The sequence below is a fragment of the Mobula hypostoma genome, chromosome 5 (genome assembly GCF_963921235.1).
Source record: "Mobula hypostoma chromosome 5, sMobHyp1.1, whole genome shotgun sequence".
Taxonomy (NCBI): Eukaryota; Metazoa; Chordata; class Chondrichthyes; order Myliobatiformes; family Myliobatidae; genus Mobula; species Mobula hypostoma.
This window is the reverse complement of record NC_086101.1, coordinates 31939844-31965035: the sequence shown is the minus strand read 5'-3', so window position 1 is coordinate 31965035 and position 25192 is coordinate 31939844. Positions and strand designations below refer to the sequence as shown.

Here is a 25192-nt window from a genome sequence, read left to right as displayed (position 1 = left end):
CTTTCTGATGGCAGCAGTGAGAAGAGAGCATGGACCGGATGATGGGGGTCCGGAATGATAGAAGCTTCTTTCCTGTGGCAGCACACCTTTCAGATGAGAGCTCAGTGGTAGGGAGAGCTTTGCCTGTGATGCTCTGGGCTGTATCCACCACGTTCTGTAGGCTTACCTACAATGCAAAATAGGTATAAAGTGAGATGCTGAGAAAGGACGAAAGGGTGGGAATGGGATTGAAGTATTCCGAGACATAGTTTGTTTAGGGAAGACAGATGAGAATAAAGTATTGAGAATAGAGAAAATGTCCTGGGACTATCAAGGACATAATGTATCTGTTTAGATTTTGGAAACAGTTGGGGTGAGATTTCACTATTGGGATCTCCTGGAGATTGAAAATGGTGGGGTATAGGGGACGATGTTGAAAGGCAAATTACTCAGGAAATTGCAGAGACATGAAAGAGCTTCAGTCTACAGGTAATTGTATGCTCGTTGTCTGGGACATGCCCTCTTCTTGTTACTAACGTCAGAATGAAACACAAAAGCCTGAAGACCCACACTCATTGATTCAGGGGCAGCTCCTTCCACTCTGCCAACAGATTTCTGAAAGCTCAATGAACACAATCTCATTATTCCTTTCCTTCCCAGAGTTTATTTGTTTTTGTAAGTTACAATAATTTTGCCCTTTTTTAATTGTACTGCTGCCACAAAGTAACAAGTTTCACATCATTTAAGTTAGTGATAATAAACCTGATTCTGAATCTGAACTCTGGAATGTTTCTGGCCCAGTGAGGAAGTCTCTTTACAGGATTTTATTCTGGTAAAGAGTTAGACCGAGTTATGCATCTATCTGTGGGGAGCATCCAGTAACCAGTGATCATAATATCATAAAGGGTTTGAATAGCAATGAAAAGGGTCAAGAGGCCACTCCAGAATTCAAATAGTCAGTTGAATTAAGAAAGATCCAGCCCAGGTAAACTAGAAAAGAACCTGCGCTAAGGAACTTGCGTGTGCATAATGAGAGGGCTTTGCAGTGGAGATGTTTCACCTACAGTCTGGGTACATTCCTGTAGAGGGAAGGGAAACTAATGCCAAAGGAGAAAGTCCATGCACCCCAGATCCCTCCATTCATTCACTATGTCCCTTCAAGCTCATGTCATACCTTTTGAAATGTAACATGAGTCTTTTCCCAGGATTAAATTTCATCCACATCCTCTCCATCCATTCCACCGTCCTCTTATCAACTTCTTCACAAAATTCACCCTCCAGTTCTGTATAGACTGCAGATTGGACCCCTGTGACTGTGGACCACCAGCTGTAGGGAGTGAGGCAGCAATCAGGAAGTGAGGATGGTGAGTGAAGATCGGAGAAGGGCAGTGGGGATAATGACTACTAGGTGTGACCTACCCCCTCATACTTCATTTTTGTCTTCCTACAAGGATCACTCTCTCCGTGACTCCCTGTTCATGAAGAGAATGGTCCTGCACACCTCTCCACGCTCCCTCCCCTCCACTGGACACAACAGGTGGTCTCCCTATGCCCATCCCATTATCACCATTCAGGGACCTAAACACCCCTTCCGTGTGAAGTTAAATTCATCTCCTCTATTGCATTCAGTACTCCAGCCTGACTCACACCAGCGAGATCAAGTGACGGCCATTTAACGGTGTGCCGTGCCCTGTCCATACCAGCTATCTTGAGCTTCCGTTTCCCGTCCTTTCATCCCACACAGCCCGTTGGTCTGTACAGTGAGCTTTCACATTTCAGGTAATCAGTACCCTCTGTGTTCCTGTCCCATTTTTTTTTTTGCATTCTCTCTCCCTTTGTTCACCCCTTCAGCCCCTTTATCCAATTTGCCTCCCTCCCCCAGCCCGCTCTGACCCCAACTGCCCATTGTTTGTGCGTAATAGATAATAACTGGGGGTAAATACACCTATTTACCTGGGGTTCTCCTGCTTTGGCCAACCCCCCCCCCCCACTACTTCTGCCATCTCGTTCCATCTGCCCATCACCCCACCCTCCTATGGTTCTACCTCTCATTTGTCCCTGAACTCCATCGGGCCATTTCCTCTCCCTTCACCTGGTTCAGACCGACACGACCAGCCCCTGCCTCACCCTTCGCTCTCGCCTCTCTGAACTGGTTCTGCCCCCTCAGCCCTCTCAATCTCAGGATACTGACGATCCCTGTCCTTCCACAGAAGCTCACGTACACGAGATGAAGGGTCTCGGCACGAAACCTCGACTGTTCCCACTTTTCCACCGATGCTGCCTGGTCTGCTGACTTCCAGCATTTTGTGTGTGTTGCTTCCACAGAAGCTGCTCGCCCTGCTGATTTGTTTTAATCGGGTTAATTTTCTCCTCCAGAGTCGTCCTCCCCAGTGTGTGTGTCTCAGGATCTCAGTGTCTGTGTCCCCAGAGTCTGGCCCCGGGTCTGTGCTGCGGGACTCCGCCTCTCCCTTGCGTTCCCACGCTTGTCATGTCTATCCCAGACTCCGCTCACGCCACCCTTCCTGGCAACAGATGACTCCCGCAAACGGCTCTTTTTCTGATTGGACAGATGCAGACACTTGCAACTTAATTTCCAAATGATGAGTTGCGGTCACTCCTGCCCAGAGGCTAATGATTTTAAATAGAGGCAGATTATGTTTAGTCTGGGGGTATCGCGCGGACTAATCAGCATACAATTCGGGGATGAACTTGACGGGCCCGTGGATCGTTAGGGATCGGTGAGCCGAGGGGTAGTGGGATCGTGCTGTGCAAAGGCGGAGGAGTTGGAACCGCGCTGACCGGGAGGGAATAATGATTTTGCGTCTACTACTGCTGGCCCTCCTATGTGGAGGGGTCTCCGGAGGTGAGTGAGGTGTCAATGGTCAGCTGGACACTCGGACCCCGGTCGGTCAGTGAGAGGATGGACACAGGGTAACAGTCCCCAGGCAAGGTGTGAGGGTCCCACACCACCCAGCCTGAGCTCAGTGGGGATCGGTTTTGGGGAGGGGAGGGGAGGGGAGAGGGGACTGCAGTCCATCTGGTCCGGGTAACTTATGTACCCTTATGTCTTTCAGTGTTTTGAGCACCTTCTCAGTAACTCCACTCACTTCTCTCCCTCACACCCTTCAACATCTAGTGTCTAGTGCCTTCCACAGTGAAGACTGATACAAAATACTCATTTAGGAGATTGCAGATGAACTAAGAATTTGTTACCAGCGGCAAAAGTGGAGGCCAGGTCATTGGGTGTATTTAAGGCAGAGATTGATAGATTCTTGATTGGAAATGGCTTCAAAGGTTATTGGGAGATGGCCGGGGAGCGGGGCTGAGGACGGCAAAAAAGGATCAGCCATGATTGAATGTCAGAGCAGGCTCGATGGGCCAAATGGCCTAATTCTGCTCCTATGTCTTATGGGAACCCCTGCAGAGATTGCACATGAATCGTGGCTGAAAGATTATAACTGGGAGCTTAATATCCGAGGATATACATTGTATTGAAAGGACAGGCAGGAAGGCAGGGTGGGTGATGTGGCTCTGTTGGTAAAACATAAAATCAAATGATTAGAAAGAGGTGACATAGGATTGGAATCATTGTGGATAGAGCTGAAGAATTGGGGTCAAAGGAGTTGTATACAGAGCCCTGAACAGTAGTAAGGATGTGGTCTACAAGTTGCAATGCGTGATAGAAAACGCATGCCAAAAGGGCTTTGTCACAATAGTCATGGGGGATTTAAATATCCAGGTTGACTAGAAAAATCAGGTTGGTGCTAGATTCCAGGAGGAGCAATTTCTCGAATGCCTACAAGATGGCTTTTTAGAGCAGTTTGCAGCTGAGCCCACTAGGAGATCAGCTGTTCTGGGTGTTATGCAATGAACCAGAATTGATTAGAGAGCTTGAGGTAAAAGAACCCTTTGGGGAAAGTAATCATAATATGATCGGATTCGCCTTAAAATTTGAGAAGGATAAGCAAAAGTCAGATCTATCAGTATTATAATGGAGTAAAGGGAATTACATGGGCATGAGAAAGGAGCTGGCCAGAATTGATTGGAAAGGAACACAGGCAGGGATGTTGTCAGAGCAATTCAGAAGGCACAGGATATATACATCCCAAAGAGGAAGGAGTATTGTGAAGGAAAGATGACACAACCGTGGCTAACAAGAGCAGTCAAAGCCAACGTGAAAGCCAGAGAGGGCATGTAACAGAGCAAAATCTTAGTGGGAAGTTAAAGCATTGGGAAGCTTTTAAAAACCAACAGAAGGCAACTAAAAAGTTCTGATTCCAGAGTTCTGAAAAAGGTGGCTGAAGAGATTGTGAATGCATTAGTAATTACTTTCAAGAATCACTAAATTCTGGATTGGTTCCAGAAGACTGGAAAATTGCAAATGTCACTCCACTTTTCAAGACGGGAGAGAGGCTGAAGAAAGAAAACTATGGGTCAGTTAGTCTGATCTCGGTAGTTGGGAAGATGTTGGGGTCGATAATTAAGGATGTGGTCTCAGTGTACATGATAACATAGGCCATAGTCTGCATGGTTTCCTCGAGGGAAAATCTTGCCTGACAAATCTGTTGGACTTCTTTGAAGAAATAACAAACAGGATAGACAAAGGGGAATCAATTGATTTTGTGTACTTGGATTTTCAGAAGGCCTTCGACAAGGTGCCACACATGAGGCTGCTTAACAAGCTAAGAGCCCATGGTATTACAGGAAAGATTCTGGCATGGATAAAGCAGTGGCTGATTGGTAGGAATCAAAGAGTGGGAATAAGGGTGCCTTTTCTTATTGGCTGCCGTTGACTAGTAGTGTTGGGGGCTGCGCTGGGACCAATTCTTTCTACATTATATGTCAATGATTTAGATGATGGAATTCATGGCTTTGTTGCTAAGTTTGGAGACAATATGAAGATATTTGGAGGGACAGGTAGTTTTGAGGAAGTAGAGAGGCTAGACTTAGACAGATTTGGAAAATGGGCAAAGAAATGGCAGATGGAATACAGTATGGAGAAGTGTATGGTCATGCACTTTGGTAGAAGAAATGAAAGGGTTGATGATTTTCTAAATGGAGAGAAAATACAAAAAACTAAGGCACAAAGGGACTTGGGAGTCCATGTGCAGGATTTCCTAAAGGTTAATTTGCTGGTTGAGTTTGTGCTGAGGAAGGCAAATGCGATATTCGCATTAATTTCATAAGGACTAGAATCTAAAAGCAAGGAAATAATATTGAGACTTTATAAAACACTGACTGGCTCTCAGTTGGGGTATTGTGAGCAGTTTTGGGCCCCCTATCTCAAAACAGATGTGCTGAAGTTAGAGAGGGTTGGAAGCAGGTTCACAAAAATGATTCCAGGATAGAATGGCTTATCAGAAGAAGAGCATTTGATGGTTCTGGGCATGTATTCATGAGAGTTCAGAAGAATGAGGGGTGACCTCATTGAAACTTATCGAATGGTGAAAGGCCTTGATAGAGTGGATGTGGAAAGGATATTCCCTATGCTAGGAGAGTATAAAACCAGAGGACACAGCCTCAGAATAGAGGGGCATCCTTTTAGAATGGAGATGGGGATGAATTTCTTCAGCCAGAGAGTGGTGAATCTGTGGAATTCTTTGCCACAGGCAGCCCTAAGGCAGGCCTAATCCTTCTGTATGCTTAAGGCAGAGGCTGATAGATTCTCGATCATTCAGTGCATGAAGGGATTTGGGGAGAAGGCAGGAGATCGGGGCTGAGTGGAGATCAACCATGATGAAATGGCAGAGCAGACTCGATTGGCCAAATGGCCTATTTCTGATCCTATATCTTATGGTCTATGGGATCCAGGGTAAGCTAGACAACTGGATACATGATTGGCTCAGTGGTCGGAGATAGAGTGCAACGGTGGACAGTAGATTTTCCAGATTGGAGGCCTGTGACCTGTGTTGTGTTGCAAGAATAATTTCTGGGACACGTGTTGCTGATCGTGTGTGTTCACAGTTTGGATGAGAATGTGGGTGGCAGATGTCAACAACACTGCTGGTGTGGTGGACAGTCAATAATTTCTCTTAAGTTTGAAAAACAAAACAAATAACTGGAGGAAAACAAATAACCAGAGGAACTCAACAAGCCAGGCCAGCTGTATGTGTAGAGGGAAATGAAGAGGCCTCAACAGTTTGGGCCCTGAACCTCCATGTGGACTGACGTAAGGTTGGAACAGGATCTAACCTGGGAAGGTGGGCTAAGAAACAGAGATGAAACTTAACTTGGATGTGGTTCATTTTGGGAGGTTGAACCAGGGAAGGACTTACACAGTGAATGACAAGGATTTGCTGAGGAGTGTGGAACAGGAGTACAAATACCTTGTTCCATGAATGTGGCAACTCAGGCAGACAGATAGTTGTACAGGGGTGGATTCCAGGCTGGGGATGAACCAGCATTGGTTTGGTGAATTTCCATAGTTTTATCCTGTGAACCTCCAGGAGCAGCCTAGACCGAGTGTAGAGGAGACCAGAGACAAGGATGGAGTTGAACAAAAAGTCATCACTTCTGGATTGGTTTATTGCATAGGGGTGTTGAAATAACTATTGAGCTTAGATTTGAAAGTCTTTAAGGTACTACTCTCGACTGCACAACTAGGTAGTTTGTTCCATGTGTCCACAACTCAGTGTGTAAAGAAATTTTTCCTGATGTTAGTCTGAAATCTTCCTTTAACCAGTCTCCACCTATGGCTCAGTGTCCTTGTTGGTGGATGAACTCTGAAGGCACAGCTGGCATCCACTTTACTTATGCCCTGAATCATTTTGAACACTTCGATCATGTCTCCTCTCATTCTGCGCTACTTAGGTTAAAAAGATTTAATTCTTTCAATCTTTCTTCATAGCTCATACCCTGCAGACCTGGAATGAGTCTGGGTTTCATCCAAAATCCAAATTAGGATCCCCTTTCCAGGCCTCAGTTTCTCCTTTCCAGTATCCAATTTTTATCAAATCAAAAGAGATCAAACTCATTGACTCCAACCATATACGTTACTGGAAAATGTAACAGAGTATCTGTTGCCCCCCGTTTCCAACCAAACCATATCGGCGGGTGAACCTGGGGGAGCTAGCAGGTTGCCCAACAGTCATTTTGTCTTTTTGTATTTTGCAGTTTTCTTCTCGGTGTCTTTATTCATTGGAGCCTTCGTGATCGGGTCAGCCAGTCGTTCATATGGGAGTCCCTTTTCCTTTTTCGATCGGGTTGGCTTGATCAGGGATATCCCAGCCTGGTTACCCATTTTACCTATACTCTTACTGAATTATTAGTACTCTATGCCCTATGTTTCTATTCTAACTGCGCTTCGTAATCAGCTGATTAGCATAAATGAATATCTGGGCCCCATTAAATTTCATAAAATATTTTGTCTATTAGGTCTAATCTCCTTCTCCCAGTTTCCTTCTTGTTCTAACTGGAAGTCAGGAACTGGTCACTGGCCAGTTAGGGATGACTTTCCTCACGTCTCACCGCGGTCCTGCTCTGAACTCCTGTCTTTCAGGGAAGTCTCACAGATAGGGTCTCAAATCCTTCCCGGTGGGTCAATTGCTCGGCCGAGGTTCAATGGGATCCTGTATTTAGAGTTCCCATCCTTGTTGCCAGAATGTTAGGGAAATTTTATTTCCACATCAGACTCGAACCCATGTATTCAGGAGACCCTTTATTTAATGTTACACAGAGAGTCGTCCCTCCTGAGAGCAGGAACTGTGCCTTTGGCTGTAGAGAGGTCCTTTATATATCATACAGGATATGCAAGCAGTATGGTTACACATTTGAACAGGAACTTTACCCCAGACATTGTTCAAATGAATACAAACACATAGAAACCCTCAAATAACATAGTCTTGTGATTTACACACAGTCTTGTGACTGACACCAGTAGCCAAAGGGGAAGTACCTGATTTTTGCTGGTCTATGCATTAAGCAGTGCAGACATGCAATTCTATAGTCACGCAAAGGTATGAACCCCAAGTCCGGCAAAATTCCTCTACATTTACATTAAATTTCATCTGCCATTTATCTGCCCGCATCTGGATTTTGTTTAGGTCTAACAATATTGATCCTGCTGCCTAAATGTCTGTCCCCCTAATTTTACGCCATCAGCAAACTTTACTAGTTTATTTGTTACGTGCTTATCCAGATCATGAATGTAAATTTAAAACCAGCAGCGGCCCCATGAACTGTTTGTTCCATGTGGAACCCCACTTTAACGCCTTCTCGGTGTGAAAATTATCCTCTCACCATAACTCTTTCATTTCCGTTTTTGAGCCAATTCTGCACCCATTCACACACCTTACTCTGAATCCTACCTCCTGTAATTTGATTATTAACCTCTTGTGAGGTTCCTTGTCAAAAGGCTTCTAAAAGTCCAAGTAAATGATATCAACTGTTCTATTGTCATAAATTTTAATTGCCTCTTCACACAACTCCAGCAGAGTAGTAAAACATGATTTCCCCTTTCTGAACTGATACTGGCTTTCTGCTAACATGTGTGTTCTTATCAGCTGCTTTTCCATCTCATTCTTTATGATTGTTTCCATTAACATGTGTGTGATACATGTTAACCCTACTGGTCTATAGTTACCAGGGGCAGTACAGTCACCCTTCTTATATACTGGGACGATGTTAACCCATTTCAAGACTTCAGGGATCTCACCAGTCTTCAATGACTTTTGAAAAACACGGGTTCGAGGGTTTGTATATATAATCACAGACCTCTTTAAGCACCCTTGGATATATGTTGTCCGGCCCTGGAGATTTATTAACACTCAACCTTTTCAGCTGAAGCAGGACCTCACTTTCTAAGATCTCTAAATCACTTTAAACAACCTTATTTTTCTCTACACTTTACTAACATTTTTGCAGCTGAAATCTTTAGCAAAATATGTGTTAAGAATATCTACGATGTTCTTCTCTGCATAATTTAACATCCCACTATTATTTCTAATACATTTAACATCCTTTCCTTTTTCTATTAAAGTACTGAAAAAATCTCTTGGGGTCAATCTCAGCATTCATTATCAGCAATATCCTTCCCAACCTGCCTTTTGGCAATCAAGTTTCCCTCTTAGCTATAACTCACATATTTTCATATGCCCTGCAGTTAACATCATTATTATTCTTTTCTGTATTCATTATATGGCTGGCTTTTATTCAATAATTTATAGATATACTTTCCCAAAAAACTTTGTGATGAACAATGTTACTGTATGATCACTCGTTCCTAAAGGCTCAACAACTCCTGTACTCAAAATTCTATCTGATTGTTATAGTTGGGAGCTGGATGTCCAAGGTTACGTGTTTTATCACGGGGGTAGGAAGGTAGGCAGAGGGGGTGACATGACTCTGCTGGTAAGGAATGGCGTCAAATCAGTAGGAGGATATGACATAGGATCAGAAGATGTTGAATCCTTGTGGATTGATTGAAGATACTGCAAGGGTAAAAGGACCCTTATGACAGGTCTCTCAACAGTAGCTGTGATGGGGACTGCAGATTTCAATGGGAGATAGAAAAGGCATGTCTAAAGGGCCATGTTATCATAGTCATGGGAGATTTTAAAATGCAGGTTAATTGGGAAAATCAGGTTGGTAAAGGATCTCAAGAGGGTGAGTTTGCTGAATGCCTATGAGATGGCTTTTCAAAGAGCAGTTTGTCGTTGAGCCTACTAGAGATCAGTTATACTGGATTGGGTGTTATGTAATGAACCGGAGGTGACTAGGGAGCTTAAGGTAAAAGAACACTTAGGGACCAGTGATCACAATATAATTGAGTTCAACTTGAAATTTGATAGGGAGAAAGTAAAGTCTGATGTAGCAGTATTTCAGTGGAATAAGGGAAGTTACAGTGGTATGAGAGAGGAGTTGGCCAAAGTAAACTGGAAGGAGTTGCTGGCAGGGATGACAACAGAGCAGCAATGGCGTGAGTTTCTGGGAAAAACGAGGAAGGTGCAGGACATATGTATTACAAAAATGAAGAAATACTCAAATGGCAAAACAGTACAACCATGGCTGACAAGGTTATTGTAAAAGCAAAAGAAAGGACATACAACAAAGCAAAAATTCGTGGGAAGACAGAGGATTGAGAAGCTTTAAAATACCTACAGAGAGCAACTAAAAAAAATCATTAGGAGGGAAAAGATAAAATACGAAAGCAATATCAAAGTGGATAGTAAAAGCTTTTTCAAGTATGTCAGCATGGTTTCCTGAAGGGAAGTTCTTAGCTGATGACCTGTTGGAATTCTTTGAGGAGATTACAAGTAGGATAGATAAAGGTGATGCAGTGGATGTTGTATATTTGGACTTTAAGAAGGCCCTTGACAAGGTGCCACACTTGAGGCTGCTTACTGAGTTAAGAGTACTACAGGCAAGTTACTGGCGTGGTTAGAGCATTGGCTGATAGGTAGGAGGCAGAAAACGGGACTAAAAAGATCCTTTTTTGGTCAGCTGTCAGTGACTAGTGCTCTGCAAGGGATGGTGTTAGGACCGCTTCTTTCTATGCTGGATATCAATGTCTTAGATGATGGAATAAATGGCTTTGCTGCCAAGTTTGCAGATGATACCATGATTGGTGGGGGGCAGGTACTGTTGAGGAAATAAGTAGGCTGCAGAAGGACAGACAGATTAGGAGAATAAACAAAAAAATGGCAAATGAAATACAGTGTTGGCAAATGCATGGTCATGCGCTTTGGTGGCAAAAGTAAATGTGCGGACTATTTTCTAAATGGGAGAAGATCCAAAATTCTGAGATGCAAACAGACTTGGGAACCCTAAAGGTTAACTTGGAGGTTCAGTCCGTGGTGAGGAAGGCAAATGCAATGTTAGCATTCATTTCAAGAGATCTTGAATACAAGAGCAAGGATTTGATGCTGGGGCTTTATAAGGCACTGGTGAGGCCTCACCTTGGGTATTTTGAACAGTTTGGGGTTCATCACCCCAGAAAAGATGTGCTGGTATTGGAGATGGTTCAGAGGAGGTTCACAGGGATGATTCCGGGAATGAGAGGGTTATCATGTGAGAAACATTTGATGGCTCTGGGCTGTACTCGATGGAATTTCGAAGGATGAGAGGTGATCTCACTGAAGCCTTTCGAATGTTGTAAGGCCTGGAGAGAGTAGATGTGGAAAGGATGTTTCCCAGGGTGGGGGAGTTTAGGACGAGAAAGCACAGCTTTAGGATAGGGGGGCGTCTATTTAAATGGAGATGTGGAGAAATTTGTTTCACCAGAGGGTGGTGAATACATGGAATATGTTACCACAGGTAGCTGTGGAGGCTAGGCCATTGGGTGTATTTAAGGCAGAGATTGAAAGGTTCTTGATTGGACATGGCATCAAAGGTTATAGGGAGAAGGATGGGAAGTGGAGCTGAGGAGGGGAAAAGAGGAGCAGCCATGATAAAATGGTGGAGCAGACTCGATGGGCCAAATGGCCTAATTCTGCTCCTATATCTTATGATCTTATTATGGAATATCAAATCTAGACAGGCCTTCCCTATGTTGGTGCATTTACATACTGGCTCAAAAAACCATCATTCAGTAACTTAATGAATTCACTTTCCTGTAATCCATTAGTCACTGGGTTCTCCCATTGAACATTTGGGAAATGCAAGTCTCCTGTAGCTGTAACATCACCCTCAGAACTTGTTTCTTCTATATTCTGATAGAGCTGTTTCTTAAACTCACTCTCAGCTTTAGGGTGTCTATAATATACACCCAGTGTTATTCCTTTATCCTTATAGTTTTCAATTCTCACCCAGATATCATCATTAAGTCTCGATTCATCTTCTATCAGAGCAGTCTCATGTTTAAATTGTCTCATGTATGAAATCCCTTTTGACTGGGTATCTCTAGAAATAGGTTATTAGCCCCTCGCTAACAGGCACCAGACTCCGTGCGGAGAAACCCAACTTCTCCGACTTTATGCATCTTTGGCGTATACCCAATCCGTGAGATTGGGATGTCTTGCCCACCCAAACCCCAATTTGTGTGAATGCTGTGTGATTTACTGCCCCCACAATAGCCCATCGGCATGAAATAACAGATCACACACTGCATGCAATTATAAAGAAGTATATTTATGAATGTTAACTTAACCAAAGAGTTAGTAAAGAAAATAAAGGAAAAAAAACTAAAAGAGCCCATTATAATTAAACAGTCAAATGCACACAGTTTGGAGCTGAAATCTTCCAAAAGCCAAATTCACTTATCCTCAGTAGACCTCTGTGCCTTTGCTCCATCAAATTGCATTTCCCATCGCATCGAATCCTACGACTGGTTCTCTCCAGCGTCGTCTCTCTTCATCTCCCACAGAATGAAGACAAAGACCCACACCAGTGTCAGTCATACAAGCCACTCCCCAGCCTTCTCTAGAACCTTCTCCCCATTCCGCCATCCTGATTGGACAACCCACATTCTTAAGCATCCCTTATCTTCAACAGTAACCCAAACACTGCTTCTGCAGAAAGACCATTACATGAAATACCCTACAACATTAGCAGTAAAACGTTTACCAGGGTGTTACACTCTCCATCTGCCAAAATAGTCATTGCCTCATGACTGAAGTAATTTATCATCCCTTCATTAATAACAGTTTTCAAAGGAATTTTGTGATATCAGGGTCTCCAATCCATTTGTACATGGTAGTGATATCTCACCAGGGGGATAGACACAATACTCTGTTCTCCCAGTCTAACATAGGCCAATCTATCTGGGGGTTTCCAGACTCATTGAGACCCCCTTACCCCAACATCTACTTCAGTTTCAGACACCCCTGGGATCTTTGCTGTCTACATGGAGAGTTCTCTGCCTGTCCATTACTCGTGTTTTCCAGCAACTCATGTTTCCCTGTCACTTGGCTGAGCTCAGCTTCATTCCCAGTTACTTCAGAGTCCGGTCTCCCTTCATTGTCCAGCTGAAGCTTGCCTGTCCACTGCTAGTTCCCCCCCACCCCCATTTCATCCACATGAGCGTGGGGAGGAATGGGAATCTGTTCATCAATGATTGGGGTGCTTGCACAGGGTAGCATATACCACACCCCCATTTCCCCATCCTCTGCCTCTCTATAACATTCAGTGGTTGTCCATTCCAGGCCTCTCCACTGCTTGTGTCCCATATCACTGCAGAGTCCTCTTACTAGGTGTAGGGTTCATGTCAGGCTCTGGGTCAACTTGTACCTCTTGTCCGGGAGGTAGCAGATGGTTCTGATGGAGAATCCTGACAGGTCCATTCCCATCCTCTGGTTTCATCCGACAAACTGGTACGTTTGGCATCTCACTCTCCAGTATGTAGGGTGTAGCTGCCCAGCAGTCAGCCAAATTACGCTTCCCGTGTAGCCCCAAATTCTTTATGAGAACTCTGTTGCCAGGCATCAGTTGGAAGAAACTAATCTTTTGATCATATCCCCTCTTATTTTCTTGATTCTGCTTGGCAGCAGAGACCTCGGCTAGTTCATAAGCCTTTTGCAATTCCCTCCTCATGTCAGACACATACTTAAGATAGCTCTTCTGTGGGAAATCTACCCCAGCAGTCCCAAACCAGAGGTCAACAGGCAATCTTGCTTCATGCAAAACATGAAATAATATGGCGAATATCCAGTAGCTTCATTCTGTGTACAGATGTAGCAGTGGACCAGATGCCAATATGCTGACTCCACTTGCTCTTCTTGCTGATATCCAGGGTTCCGAGCATGTCTGGCAATGTCCAGTTGTAAAGCTCTGCAAATGGGATAAAGGAATCTGCAGCGTCTCCCCCAGGAAACATAGAATGCACAACTTACAGTACTCTGCGACCTCAGGATTCATTTGGGGCCAGTAAAGTGGATCTCTGACCGATCCATAGGTCTTGTCAAACCCCAAATAACCTGAATCATCGTGGGGTGATTTAAACACAATCCTCTGATACTTCTCAAGCAGAACCAAATGGGAACACCGAGGCCTGTCTGGCGGAGACATGACCCACTATAGAATCCGGTTCCTCAACTCCAGTTTGTTCCACTCTCTCAGCAGTAGAGATACAGCAGGTTAGTTCATCTTTTCAGCTTGGACCATATCCCCTTTCACAACAGCTGACCATACAGTACCTATGAAAGGGTCATCATGCCGAGCGGCAGCCACTTCCCCTGGGCTCAACTCAGGCAACTGCTTCGTATTCAGGATGGTTAGGTTGCAGAAAGCTTATGGAATGGCACAACCAGGAGCTCCCAAATGATCTACTGCTCGATCCTGCCCTTGCCTTTCCTCGGACTTCCCTGTGATGGAAAACTGGCACCTTGCGATAACTCCAGGTGCTGGAACACACTCCCCATCCATTTCCAGCCCTTCATGTGCACTTCAGGGCAATGTATCTGCATCAATGTCAGGGTCCCCGGCCGGTAGTTCAGGCTGAGGTCATAGGCAGACAACCCCGCCAACCACCGATAGCCTGTGGCATCCAGTTTTGCCGAGGTCAGGATATAAGTTAATGGATTATTGTCAGTCCTCATCTCAAACTTGGCACGATATAGATAGTCACTTAACTTATCCACCACAGCCCATTTCAATGCCAGGAACTCCAATTTGTGTGTGGGGTAGTTTTGCTCAGAGTATGACAGACTCCGGCTGACAAAAGCGACAAGTCTCAACCCTGTGCACCAATCCTGATATAGAACACCCCCTAAACCCTCTGAGCCGATGTCTGAATGCAATACATAGGCCAGTCAGGGGTTTGCAATAGCCAGGACAGGCACTTTCGTCAGCAGATCCTTCAGCAACTGAAAGGCTTCTTCACATTTTGCATCCCACCTTGCTCCAAAAGGATCCGAATGGCTAAGATAAGCTTTACCATCTTCTCCTTTCGTCCTCCTCCCTTTCTTCACTAAGGGAAGGTAACAGCACAGAGGATGATTCAAAGGGTGACTCGCTTTTAGTAGTCCTTCTCGAACCTCCGATAGTACCCACAGAATCCAAGGAAGGGCGTAGGCCGATCCTATTCTTGAGCCTTGGCCATGTGGTCACCGCTTCTATCTTAGACGGACCTGTAGCTACTCCATATCATGCAACTATCTGCCCAACATTAGTTGACAGACATCTTGCAGAACTGGCACTTGTCCAGGGACAGTTTTAATCTTTCAGCTCTCAGGTGGCCTAAAACCTTCAAGAACCTCACTTCGTGCTCTTCCAGGGTGGACCAGAACGTTATGAGATCATCCAGGTACATCAGCACCTCAAGCAATTTCATATTCCCAACAGTTTTCTCCATGACAGACTGGAAGGTAGCCGGGGCTCTTGATACGCCCTGGGGCATCCGTTCAAACTGGAAGAATCCAAGTGGACATATGAATGCCGTCTTCTCTTCATCAGCCTCACTCATAGGTATCTGATAATACCCACTTCTTAGGTTCTGCACACTGAACCATTTCACTCCACTCAGGCAGGCCAGTGCATCCTCGATCCTTGGAACAATATACTGGTGCGTCGGTTCCGAGTCTCCGATGGTCAACGCACAGTAGTACCTTCCCATTATTCTTCCTCGTCACCACTATAGGGGACGCATAGGGACTCCAGGACTCAGTGGCATAATCCCAGCTTCTGCAGATGTTACCGGACGTCCTCCACCTTGGTGGGTGCCAGTGGCCGAGACCTTTCTCTGAAAGGGGTGTCCTCTGTCACTCAGACGGTGTGGCGAGTACACTTGGAACAACCCACATCAAACTCGTCAGTAGAAAAGACATCAAACTTTAACATCACTTCACTCTCCGAGTCACCAAATTTGAATGAATTGGCTGTCAACTTTCCTCTTCCTGGAGATTGTCTCTCTCCTGGTTTTCTCACAGGAAAAGTAGGCGTTATATTCACTGGAAAAAGCCATCGGCATTTCCCGCCTGAGGGTGACCTCTCTCTCCGAAGTGTTCCTGACAATCACTGTCATCCTGTTCACCTGTACAACCGACGGTTTCTACAGTTCAGGCCTCACCAATACCCCAGCAGGTATGCGTGACTCCTCTTCGTGATCTTCTGGATCACCCACCAGGAGCACCCTGGCATTAGGCATTCCGGGAAATTTGGGGTTTCCCGTCACTCTAGCTACTTCCCCAGGCTGCAGCACGATGGGTTTGTACTGGGTGAACCACACATTTCCTCATATATGCTGATCATCCAGCCTAGGGTGGACGTGCACTTCCTCAAAAGCAGCTCTGAACACAGGGTGAACGGACAAAGTTTACAGAAAGCTCTCACCAACTCTCTCCTTCCAGGCTCCAACTTGTCTCCTCACAATGTGATTATTTATTCCCACAAGAATTAAAGCTTCACCCTTCTCAACCGGGTCTGGACAAACCAACACTAACGTATCAAGGGCCTCAGCTGCCTCCGGAACTCCAGCTTCACTGACAAATAACCATCATACGGAGAGTCATTAGTACTAAGGTCCCAGAGCTCTCGGGCACTGACTGGCATCAATGGTAAAAGTGTTAAATACCGGTTGTAGAAAGGGTTTGTACAGCAGAGTAACCCGAGAACCAAGTATGGCTCCAGCATAAATACAGTACTCTCGATCCGTAGGGATACACTGGAGCTTGGCCCCACTAAGCCTTCGGGAAGAGGGCTTTTCACTTTCGTCTTTTCCTTGACATATTGATTGGAATGTATTCCCCCCGAGACGCCAGTCTGTTCCCTCACTGGGTCTCTCCGAAGTTTCCCTACTTCCCCTTCTGTGTAAGCAACCGTGGGTTCACTTTCCAATGAATTTCCCATCTTTCACACTCCTGCCAGAAGTGTCCCTGCTCACCACATTTATAACAGACAACACCGCTGGCCCCACTTTCCAAGGGACCCCATTCAATTAGAGCCCTCTGCTCAGTCCGTCCCATCAGTGGGTCCGGATCTCTATCGGCTTCGTCATCAAAGTTGCTGGTGAACGCAGCAGGCCAGGCAGCATCTCTAGGAAGAGGTACAGTTGACGTTTTGGGCCGAGACCCTTCGTCAGGACTAACTGAAGGAAGAGTGAGTAAGAGATTTGAAAGTGGGAGGGGGAGGGGGAGATCCGAAATGATAGGAGAAGACAGGAGGGGGAGGGATGGAGCCAAGAGCTGGACAGGTGATTGGCAAAGGGGATATGAGAAGATCATGAGACAGGAGGCCCAGGGAGAAGGAAAAGCAGGAGGGGGGAAGCCCAGAAGATGGGCAAGGGGTATATTCAGAGGGACAGAGGGAGAAAAAGGAGAGTGAGAGAAAGAATGTGTGTATAAAAATAAATAACAGATGGGGTACGAGGGGGAGGTGGGGCATTAGTGGAAGTTAGAGAAGTCAATGTTCATGCCATCAGGTTGGAGGCTACCCAGACGGAATATAAGGTGTTGTTCCTCCAACCTGACTGTGGCTTCATCTTTACAGTAGAGGAGGCCGTGGGTAGACATGTCAGAATGGGAATGGGATGTGGAATTAAAATGTGTGGCCACTGGGAGATCCTGCTTTCTCTGGCGGACAGAGCGTAGGTGTTCAGCAAAGCGGTCTCCCAGTCTGCGTCGGATCTTGCCAATATATAGAAGGCCACATCGGGAGCACCGGACGCAGTATATCACCCCAGCTGACTCACAGGTGAAGTGTTGCCTCACCTGGAAGGACTGTCTGGGGCCCTGAATGGTGTTAAGGGAGGAAGTGTAAGGGCATGTGTAGCACTTGTTCCGCTTACACGGATAAGTGCCAGGAGGGAGACCAGTGGGGAGGGATGGGGGGGACGAATGGACAAGGGAGTCGCGTAGGGAGCGATCCCTGCGGAAAGCGGGGGGGGGTGGAGGGAAAGATGTGCTTAGTGGTGGGATCCCGTTGGAGGTGGCAGAAGTTACGGAGAATAATCTGTTGGACCCGGAGGCTGGTGGGGTGGTAGGTGAGGACCAAGGGAACCCTATTCCTAGTGGGGTGGCGGGAGGATGGAGTGAGAGCAGATGTGCGTGAAATGGGGGAGATGCGTTTGAGAACAGAGTTGATAGTGGAGGAAGGGAAGCCCCTTTCTTTTAAAGAGGAGGACATCTCCCTCGTCCTGGAATGAAAAGCCTCATCCTGAGAGCAGATGCGGCGGAGACGGAGGAATTGCGAGAAGGGGATGGCATTTTTGCAAGAGACAGGGTGAGAAGAGGAATAGTCCAGATAGCTGTGAGAGTCAGTAGGCTTATAGTAGACATCAGTGGATAAGCTGTCTCCAGAGACAGAGACAGAAAGATCTAGAAAGGGGAGGGAGGTGTCGGAAATAGACCAGGTAAATTTGAGGGCAGGGTGAAAGTTGGAGATAAAGTCAATAAAGTCAACGAGTTCTGCATGCGTGCAGGAAGCAGCGCCAATGCAGTCGTCGATGTTGCGAAGGAAAAGTGGGGGACAGATACCAGAATAGGCACAGAACATAGATTGTTCCACAAAGCCAACAAAAAGGCAGGCATAGCTAGGACCCATACGGGTGCCCATAGCTACACCTTAAGTTTGGAGGAAGTGGGAGGAGCCAAAGGAGAAATTATTAAGAGTAAGGACTAATTCCACTAGACGGAGCAGAGTGTTGGTAGAGGGGAAATGATTAGGTCTGGAATCCAAAAAGAAGCGGAGAGCTTTGAGACCTTCCCAGACGGAATATAAGGTGTTGTTCCTCCAACCTGAGTGTGTCTTCATCTTTACAGTAGAGGAGGCCATGGATAGACATATCAGAATGGGAATGGGATGTGGAATTAAAATGTGTGGCCACTGGGAGATCCTGCTTTCTCTGGCGGACAGAGCGTAGGTGTTCAGCAAAGTATAAGAAGTATATAGGGACTGGACATCCATGGTGAAAATAAAGCGGTGGGGGCCAGGGAACTTAAGATCATCGAAAAGTTTAAGAGCGCGAGAAGTGTCACGAACATAGGTAGGAAGGGATTGAACAAGGGGGGATAGAACCGTGTCCAGGTATGCAGAAACGAGTTTGGTGGGGCAGGAGCAAGCCTCCAACCTGATGGCATGAACATCGACTTCTCTAACTTCCGCTAATGCCCCATCTCCCCCTCGTACCCCATCCGTTATTTATTTTTATACACACATTCTTTCTCTCTCTCCTTTTTCTCCTTCTGCCCCTCTGACTATACCCCTTGCCCATCCTCTGGGTTTCCCCTCCCCCTTTTCTTTCTCCCTAGGCCTCCTGTCCCATGATCCTCTCATATCCCTTTTGCCTATCACCTGTCATAGTCATCCGTTAGTCTCATGAGACCATGGATTTGCACCTTGGAAGGTTTCCAGGGCGCAGGCCTGGGCAAGGTTGTATGGAAGACCGGCAGTTGCCCATGCTGCAAGTCTCCCCTCTTCTTGCCATCGATGTTGTCCAAGGGAAGGGCACTAAGGCCGATACAGCTTGGCACCGGTGTCGTTGCAGGGCAATGTGTGGTTAAGTGCTTTGCTCAAGGACACAACACGCTGCCTTCAGATCCCTAGACCGACACCTTAATCAATTAGCCACGTGCCAACACATATATGAATATATATGTCAATTAAATGGTTGGATTAAAAAAGTATATAAAAAGCATGGCAGTGGGAAGAAGCTGTCCCTGAATCGCTGAGTTTCTGTCTTCAGACTTCTGTACCTCCTACCTGGCAGTAACACAATAGTCACTGCTCTGCATACCGTACTGACACATCTGGAGAAGAAGGATGCTTATGTGAGAGTGCTGTTCTTGGTCTACAGTTCAGCATTCAACACCATAGTTCCATCCAGGCTTGACAAGAAGCTCAGAGACTTCGGCCTTGACCCTGCTTTGTGCAGCTGGATCCTGGACTTCCCGTCAGATTTCCAGCAGGTTGTAAGAGTCGGCTCCCTCACCTCCAACCCTCTGACTCTCAATACAGGAGCTCCTCAGGGCTTCGTACTGAGTCCCCTCCTTTACTCCCTGTACACCCATGACTGTGTTGCCACCCACAGCTCCAATCTGCTAATTAAATTTGCCGACAACACTACACTGATTGGCCTTATATCAGACAATAACGAGATGGCCTACAGGGAAGAAGTCATCTCTCTGACACAGTGGTGTCAAGTAAACAACCTCTCCCTCAATGTCACAAAACAAAGGAGCTTGTTGTGGATTACAGCAGAAATGAAGACAGGCCATCCGACTGATTAACTCACGCTGATTTGAGTGTACACTATGTTACAATGACTGTATAATTTATTACAGACTATTATAAATTACTATGATTACACATTGCACATTTAGACAGAGACGTAATGTCAAAATGTGTGTAAAGGGTATAAGAAATAAAGTCAATTCAATGCAATTCACAATGCGAAGAGGACATGTCCTGGATGATGGGGGTCATTAATAATGGACGCTGCCTTGACCCTTGAAGATGTCTTAAATACTATGGAGGCGAGTAATCAAGATGGAGCTGACTAATTTTACAACTTTCGAATTTTACAAGTCCTGCTGAAGGGTTTAGGCTGGAAATAGTGTCTGTATTTTTTGCATAGATGCAGCCTGGCCTGCTGAGTTCCTCCAACATATTGTGTGTGTTGTTTTTGTGACAACAGAGGGTTACAAAAGTACACATAGACTAAGATGTTAACTGTCCTGTGCTATCACCAGTGGGATCATCAGTTGATCTGCCACTTGTCTTCAGGAGAGAGATAAGTAAGACAATGGAGCAGCATTTGGAAATGTTAATGAAGAGACGAGAGAGATTAACGGAAAGAGACACCGGTCTGAGTATTGTCAAGACCGGTTGCTTTGAACCTGAACTGTCTGAAGTGATGGACAGGCGATACCCCAACAGGGGGATAAAAAGGTACACGTTCGCTAAGGCGAGCGACACACCACGACACCATGAGATAACGAGACCCTGGAAGTGCGGTGCCCCCCCCCACAAGTTGGTGGGAGTTTGGAGGGCTGGTCGCGGGACCAGCCATAGATGCACAAGGTGGAAAGATACGGTCGGGCGGGAACCTGGTGTGTGTGTCCGCCCTTGCCTGGGTGCCAGGTTCACCGCAGAAGAACGATCGGATCTGGAGCAGAGGGGTCACAGTCGGTGACCTCAGAAGACATTACAAAGGGCTCACCCGAAAGCTAACTGCGAGGAATATCGAAGGTCTGTGTGGAATTTGATTTGCATATTCATTCTCTCTCTCTCCAACGGCACGACGGCAATTACTGCGAACTGAACTGAACTGAACTCTGTCACTTGTGATTGATCATTTTACCCCTAGACTGCGATAGAGCTTGATTGACCCTATTATCCTAGTTCTGTGTACATGTGTGTTTATTCATTGCTAACCTGTTGCATTTATATCCTTACTATTAGAGTACTGTATTGCTTATTTCTTTAATAAAACTTTCTTAGTTCCAGTAATCCAGACTCCAACTAAGTGGTCCATTTCTGCTGGTTTGGCAACCCAGTTACGGGATATGTAACATAATTGGGGTTTTCGTCCGCGATTTTGAACGCTAAATTTGGGATGGGGTAAATTGATTGGGTTAAAATTCCCGAAAGAAAGAAAAGGCAAACAGCAGAAATGGAGGTTGAGGAATTTGTAAAGGCACCAACCTTGGAGGCATTAGAGGATGCCAGGAAATCAGAATTGGTAGCTGTGGCCAAACGGTTGAATCTTGGTAAGGGGAAGTCGACAATGAGGAGAGAGGAGATGCACAGAGCTATCATAGAGCATTATGTGTCTAAAGGTGCGTTTCCCCAAGAGGCGCTGGAGATGATGTCTATTGGAAAACCTGGTGAAGACGCAGTGCAGGTGCAGATTGAAAAATTGAGGCTCGAGCACGAGTTCCGGGTACGGCAGCTAGAACGCGAAGAGAAAGAGAAACAGTTAGAATGGCAAGAGAGAGAGAAGCAGTTAGAAAGGCAGGAGAGAGAGAGAGAGAGAGAGGCAGTTGGAGCGAGAAGAGAAACAGAGGGAAAGGGAATTCGAGCTGGAGAGGTTAAAGATGAGGGCAGAGCAGGGGCTCGTGCCGAACCAAGGTGGAGGGTTCAGGCCGACCCAGGAGGTTAGGCTGGTTTCCCCATTTGACGATACCGATGTGGATCGGTACTTTCTCCATTTCGAAAAAGTTGCTGCTAGTCAGGACTGACTTTGTCTCCAACTTTCACCCTGCCCTCAAATTTACCTGGTCTATTTCCGACACCTCCCTCCCCTTTCTAGATCTTTCTGTCTCTGTCTCTGGAGACAGCTTATCCACTGATGTCTACTATAAGCCTACTGACTCTCACAGCTATCTGGACTATTCCTCTTCTCACCCTGTCTCTTGCAAAAATGCCATCCCCTTCTCGCAATTCCTCCGTCTCCGCCGCATCTGCTCTCAGGATGAGGCTTTTCATTCCAGGACGAGGGAGATGTCCTCCTCTTTAAAAGAAAGGGGCTTCCCTTCCTCCACTATCAACTCTGTTCTCAAACGCATCTCTCCCATTTCACGCACATCTGCTCTCACTCCATCCTCCCGCCACCCCACTAGGAATAGGGTTCCCTTGGTCCTCACCTACCACCCCACCAGCCTCCGGGTCCAACAGATTATTCTCTGTAACTTCTGCCACCTCCAACGGGATCCCACCACTAAGCACATCTTTCCCTCCACCCCCCCCCTGCTTTCCGCAGGGATCGCTCCCTACGCGACTCCCTTGTCCATTCGTCCCCCCCATCCCTCCCCACTGGTCTCCCTCCTGGCACTTATCCGTGTAAGCGGAACAAGTGCTACACATGCCCTTACACTTCCTCCCTTACCACCATTCAGGGCCCCATACAGTCCTTCCAGGTGAGGCAACACTTCACCTGTGAGTCAGCTGGGGTGATATACTGCGTCCGGTGCTCCCGATGTGGCCTTCTATATATTGGCGAGACCCGACGCAGACTGGGAGACCGCTTTGCTGAACACCTACGCTCTGTCCGCCAGAGAAAGCAGGATCTCCCAGTGGCCACACATTTTAATTCCACATCCCATTCCCATTCTGACATGTCTATCCACGGCCTCCTCTACTGTAAAGATGAAGCCACAGTCAGGTTGGAGGAACAACACCTTATATTCCGTCTGGGTAGCCTCCAACCTGATGGCATGAACATCGACTTCTCTAACTTCCGCTAATGTCCCACCTCCCCCTCGTACCCCATCCGTTATTTATTTTTATACACACATTCTTTCTCTCACTCTCCTTCCTCTCCCTCTGTCCCTCTGATTATACTCCTTGCCCATCCTCTGGGTTCCCCGCGCCCCCCCCATCTTTCTCCCCGGACCTCCTGTCCCATGATCCTCTCATATCCCTTTTGCCTATCACCTGTCCAGCTCCTGGCTCCATCCCTCCCCCTCCTGTCTTCTCCTATCATTTTGGATCTCCCCCTCCCCCTCCCACTTTCATATCTCTTACTAACTCTTCCTTCAGTTAGTCCTGACGAAGGGTCTCGGCCTGAAACGTCGACTGTACCTCTTCCTACAGATGCTGCCTGGCCTGCTGTGTTCACCAGCAACTTTGATGCGTGTTGCTTGAATTTCCAGCATCTGCAGAATTCCTGTTGTTTTCGGCTTCGTCATGTTTGCTGGCAGCACCCGCTGATATAAACTGAGATTCCTCGGCTGTCAAATCTTTCACACAGTCCTACAAAACTCCCCCCGTGTGGCTTTAGGGGTCACTTCAGCAACAGGGCTATCACCGGTGACTGTACCCTGCTGACGGGTGGCCTCCCGCTCCTCCATCACGTTTTCCTCCTCTCTTAATTCTCTGATCAGCTCGACAAACGAGGGAGAGGGCACGTCTTATCGGGCATTCGGAGGCTTCAAGCGATCATGTCTGAGACTGTGCGCCCTTCCCCACTTTGTCCATCCGTAACTGATTCACATCAGCCAGTGGAATCGCTCCTTTAAGCAACACAGCTGTCTCCAGCTGAAAAATGTAGGCAGAGAGTTTCTCCCCCTTCTCCTGAAACATGCTTCTAAACACCGTCATAAGCTCCATTCGGCTGCCTATGGCGCCAAAAACGTTTTGTAACGCTTGCTTGCAGCCCGCGGAAGTAGCTAAGGGGTTCTCGGTCTTTAAGGACCCCACTACCTCAGCAGCCAAACCTCTCGGACTCTCTACCGCTCGCTGTCTTTTCACATTATCAGAGCACAGCTACTCATCCAGCACTGAGAGGTCTGCTCCCCCCAACCCCCGGTCTCATACTCCTCTTCCCCCTCGGGGGGTGGGCTTCACTCCTAGAAACATTCTCAAGTTACGATAACTCCGAGTCTCCGCAGGTCCACTTTGCCATTTATCCGCCAGGGACGTAAAGGCCGATACCAGCTCAGAATTTTCACCCTTCGCTGGAGGACACATTAGACCTGCCGCATCAGACAACTCCTTCCCCTCACTCCGCAGAAACGAGAGCAACTTGACTTTAAAGTCTCCGCCCTCAGCCTCGGGAATCTCGGTCTCCAGTTCGACAGCCTGGGTCACACTCCACTCTTCTCGGAAAGTATGGACGGCCCATGGCCCCTCCTCTCCCGGGACCCCAATGGTTACGTCGGAGTTTATCTGAACTAACACTAATCTACCCCCCCCACCCTCCCTCCCACATTAACACTACATTTTCCCCATCCCCCAGCTTGATCATCATTATAACTTTCCGAATGCTTTAACAGTCCTTAAAACCCTAATTAACAATTCATCTGGGTTGAAAATTTTCACTCCACACAGAACACAAGCTGTCTCTTTGAATCACACCAATACTTAATCCCTGCAGCGTCCATAATCACGTAGCAGTTTCCCGGACAATAGTTTGACAAAAGTTTAAACACAAACCCACTTAATCAATGAACACAGCATCCAACGAACTCAATCCCGGATGATCCCCCACAGCGAAATCCGTTTTTACTGGGTGTCTCTAGAAACGGCTCGTTAGCCCCGCTCTAACAGCCACCGGACTCCGCGCCGAGAAACCCACTTTTCTCTGGCTTCGTACGTCTCGGGTGTATACGACTTTGGTCCAGCCAAATCCGTGAGATTGGCATGTCTCGTCCATCCCGACCCCAGTTTGTGTGGATGCTGTGTGATTTACTGCCCCCGCAATAGCCCGTTGGCATGAAATAACAGATTGCACTCTGCACACAATTATAAGGAAATATATTTATGAACGTTAACTTAACCAAACAGTTAGTAAAGAAAAGAAAGAAAAAAAATCAAAAAGGGCCCATCATAGTTTGCAGTTTGGAGCTGAAACCTCCCTAAAGCCAAATTCACTGCTCGTCGGTAGACCTCCGCGCCTTTGCTC

The 25192-nt window shown here is 46.6% G+C and overlaps 1 protein-coding gene across 2 annotated transcripts in view; it reads left to right on the top strand.

The window, feature by feature from the left end:
• Window positions 1-2626: 2626 nt before the first annotated feature.
• The window catches only part of LOC134346731 (class I histocompatibility antigen, F10 alpha chain-like), a 45614-nt gene continuing 23048 nt past the window's right edge, over window positions 2627-25192 (top strand). Inside the window, exon 1 of one of the 2 annotated variants that reach the window (XM_063048301.1) lies at window positions 2627-2842. In XM_063048301.1, the coding sequence (XP_062904371.1) occupies window positions 2791-2842 (52 nt within the window). In that variant the 5' untranslated portion in view covers window positions 2627-2790. The remainder of the gene's footprint in view (window positions 2843-25192) is intronic. The other variant, XM_063048303.1, reaches the window with a different exon arrangement.